General features: G+C 36.1%; 1 protein-coding gene across 1 annotated transcript; it reads right to left on the bottom strand.

Moving 5' to 3' along the window:
• Window positions 1-1,458: 1,458 nt before the first annotated feature.
• Window positions 1,459-1,991, bottom strand: LOC101243221 (60S acidic ribosomal protein P2-like; the record flags this gene model as incomplete). The annotated part of the gene is given in 2 exon segments (XM_009861654.3): window positions 1,459-1,859; window positions 1,861-1,991. Coding segments are annotated over 2 exon segments (396 nt in total), but the record flags the coding sequence as incomplete, so codon positions are not given.
• Window positions 1,992-2,146: the final 155 nt, after the last annotated feature.

Here is a 2,146-nt window from a genome sequence, read left to right as displayed (position 1 = left end):
TCTTGAAATAAAACCAACAAAACTGCAGTGTGGGGGGAGATGGGACTCTAAATTGAAATATATTTACATTACCAGTATTCTGTAACTTGTAGTTAACCTACCGAATTTAACAGGCTGTGCTAGTTTCTTTGCCATGTAAACTTTATATATATAACTTTAAAACGAAATTGTTTGATTGTTTTTATCCCAAATTAAAGTCATGTTGACTCCTGCCTAATTTCCTCATGTTTATATTTCAGTTTTTTTCACAAAACTAAAACTAGTTTAATGAGACTAAATCAAATTGTACGAAATATTCAAGCTTTTTTATGAATCTCTGAAATTAGTTTATTCGTTCACACTCCCAAACTACAAAAAGCGCGTTTTCTAAAGTCGTGATAATACTGTCGAATAATTCTGTAACATTCCTTTTTTTGATTATCATTAAATGGGGGTCCGTAAAAGGAAAATTAAAAAAAATCTCGCCTGACAAGGTGTCCCATCTTTCCCCATCCTACTATAATAACACGATAATAGTTGGAAAATGTATTCGAAACTCAGTCACTTGCACTTGCAGAGGATAATGTATGACGTTTCAAAGTATACAGTATATTATTTCGTACTTTTTACGTGTATAGGCTAGTCCTAATAATAAATTCACTTATCAATCAAAATTAACATGGGTTTTAAACTGTCTCTTCTAACCGTCGTGTACTATATTTTCGTTATATTTTTAGGGGATTGTACCCAATTATTTTATTTAACATGAAACCAAAATTGTTCATAATTCGTTAATTCTCTTGCAAGGCACTTAACTTCGTAAATATTGGAGGTAGAATTAATTTTTAGGCACCGTTAGAATGGTATTAATGAGACGTATAATATAAATGCAACCCTTTTTAATTTTGACCTATATTTAAAAAAATATCCGCAACCCGCACATTTTAAAGGGATCCCACTTGGTTAGCATGTAGTTTGGTTTGTTGCCCCACAGGTATAACATGGCTGTTATCATGATTTAAATATAGTTGGTTTTTATTATGTTTTAAACAAACTTTCACTTGTGGAGAATCCTCCCGTATGTTACAGATTAGGCTGGTGGGAAGTGTTAGAGGTTATAGGGGCTTAGTTACTGTTTAATGGTTAGCAAATAACGTAGGGGCGGATTCTTCACTAGCACTAAACTTATTGTAGAACATAGTCAAAGGCTACAAATATAAAACAAACCTTTCTTTAGCATTCAAAACCAACCAACAATTCGTGATTCTTGGCATCGCAACAACTAATCCTGGCAAACACTCGCTATCTTACATACAGCGACTTCTAGAAACTTCGATCTCGGTTTGGCGCGCTTTTTCGCCATTATTTCACCTTTGACCGCAAGAAGTCAAATCCACTTCCTACGTCATACAAATGGTGAATTCGCCAAAAGTTGAAAATACATAAGTGCATTCACAGGAAATATAAAAACACTTAAAGATTAATCTCAGCTGAATGCTGCTTTTCATATACAGTGAAAGTTACAAGTAGAAAAATATAGAAAGCTTTAAAATGTTGACATTAGAATATCCTCAATAACGTGCTAACATACCATGACAATGGTGTAGCTGGTCGATCAAGCTTCGTAATGTTTGTTAAGTGTCTGCTTGGTGCAGAACCAACTTTTTTTTCGTAGAGGATTCTTTATTAGTTTTACAAACAACCCGAATCCCATGCCATCATCGGACTCTTCTTCAGACTCCTCTTTCTTCGCCTCTTCTTTGGGGGCCTCATCTGCGGCTGCCGCACCACCACTAGAGGCAGTAACAGCACCACCAGATGGTACGCTTGCAATTTTTTCATTTCCTGCCGCAATTCCTTCTTCCAAGTTCTTTCCCTTCCTTGATGACAATGTTAAGTTTATCATCATCTACGTCGAAGCCGACGCTGCCCAAGATATTCATGATATCGCTGGATGACGGGCTTTCGTTTTCACTGAGAGCGGCGATAAATAACGTAGAGCATGATTTAAGTCAGATTAGACAAGAAAAGATGATGCCACAAAAGTTTTTGTAAAAAGCCAACTTATGTTATTCTTGTGATTAAATTAGCTGTAACTACGTTGTAACCACACGGATTCTACTTACTCTGTCACAAACCGGCAGGTGGCGCACCGCAGCTGACGTCA

Source organism: Ciona intestinalis, unplaced genomic scaffold, assembly GCF_000224145.3.
Source record: "Ciona intestinalis unplaced genomic scaffold, KH HT000890.1, whole genome shotgun sequence".
Classification (NCBI taxonomy): domain Eukaryota; kingdom Metazoa; phylum Chordata; class Ascidiacea; order Phlebobranchia; family Cionidae; genus Ciona; species Ciona intestinalis.
The sequence above is the reverse complement of the archived record's forward strand: the minus strand, read 5'-3'. Positions and strand labels throughout refer to the sequence as shown.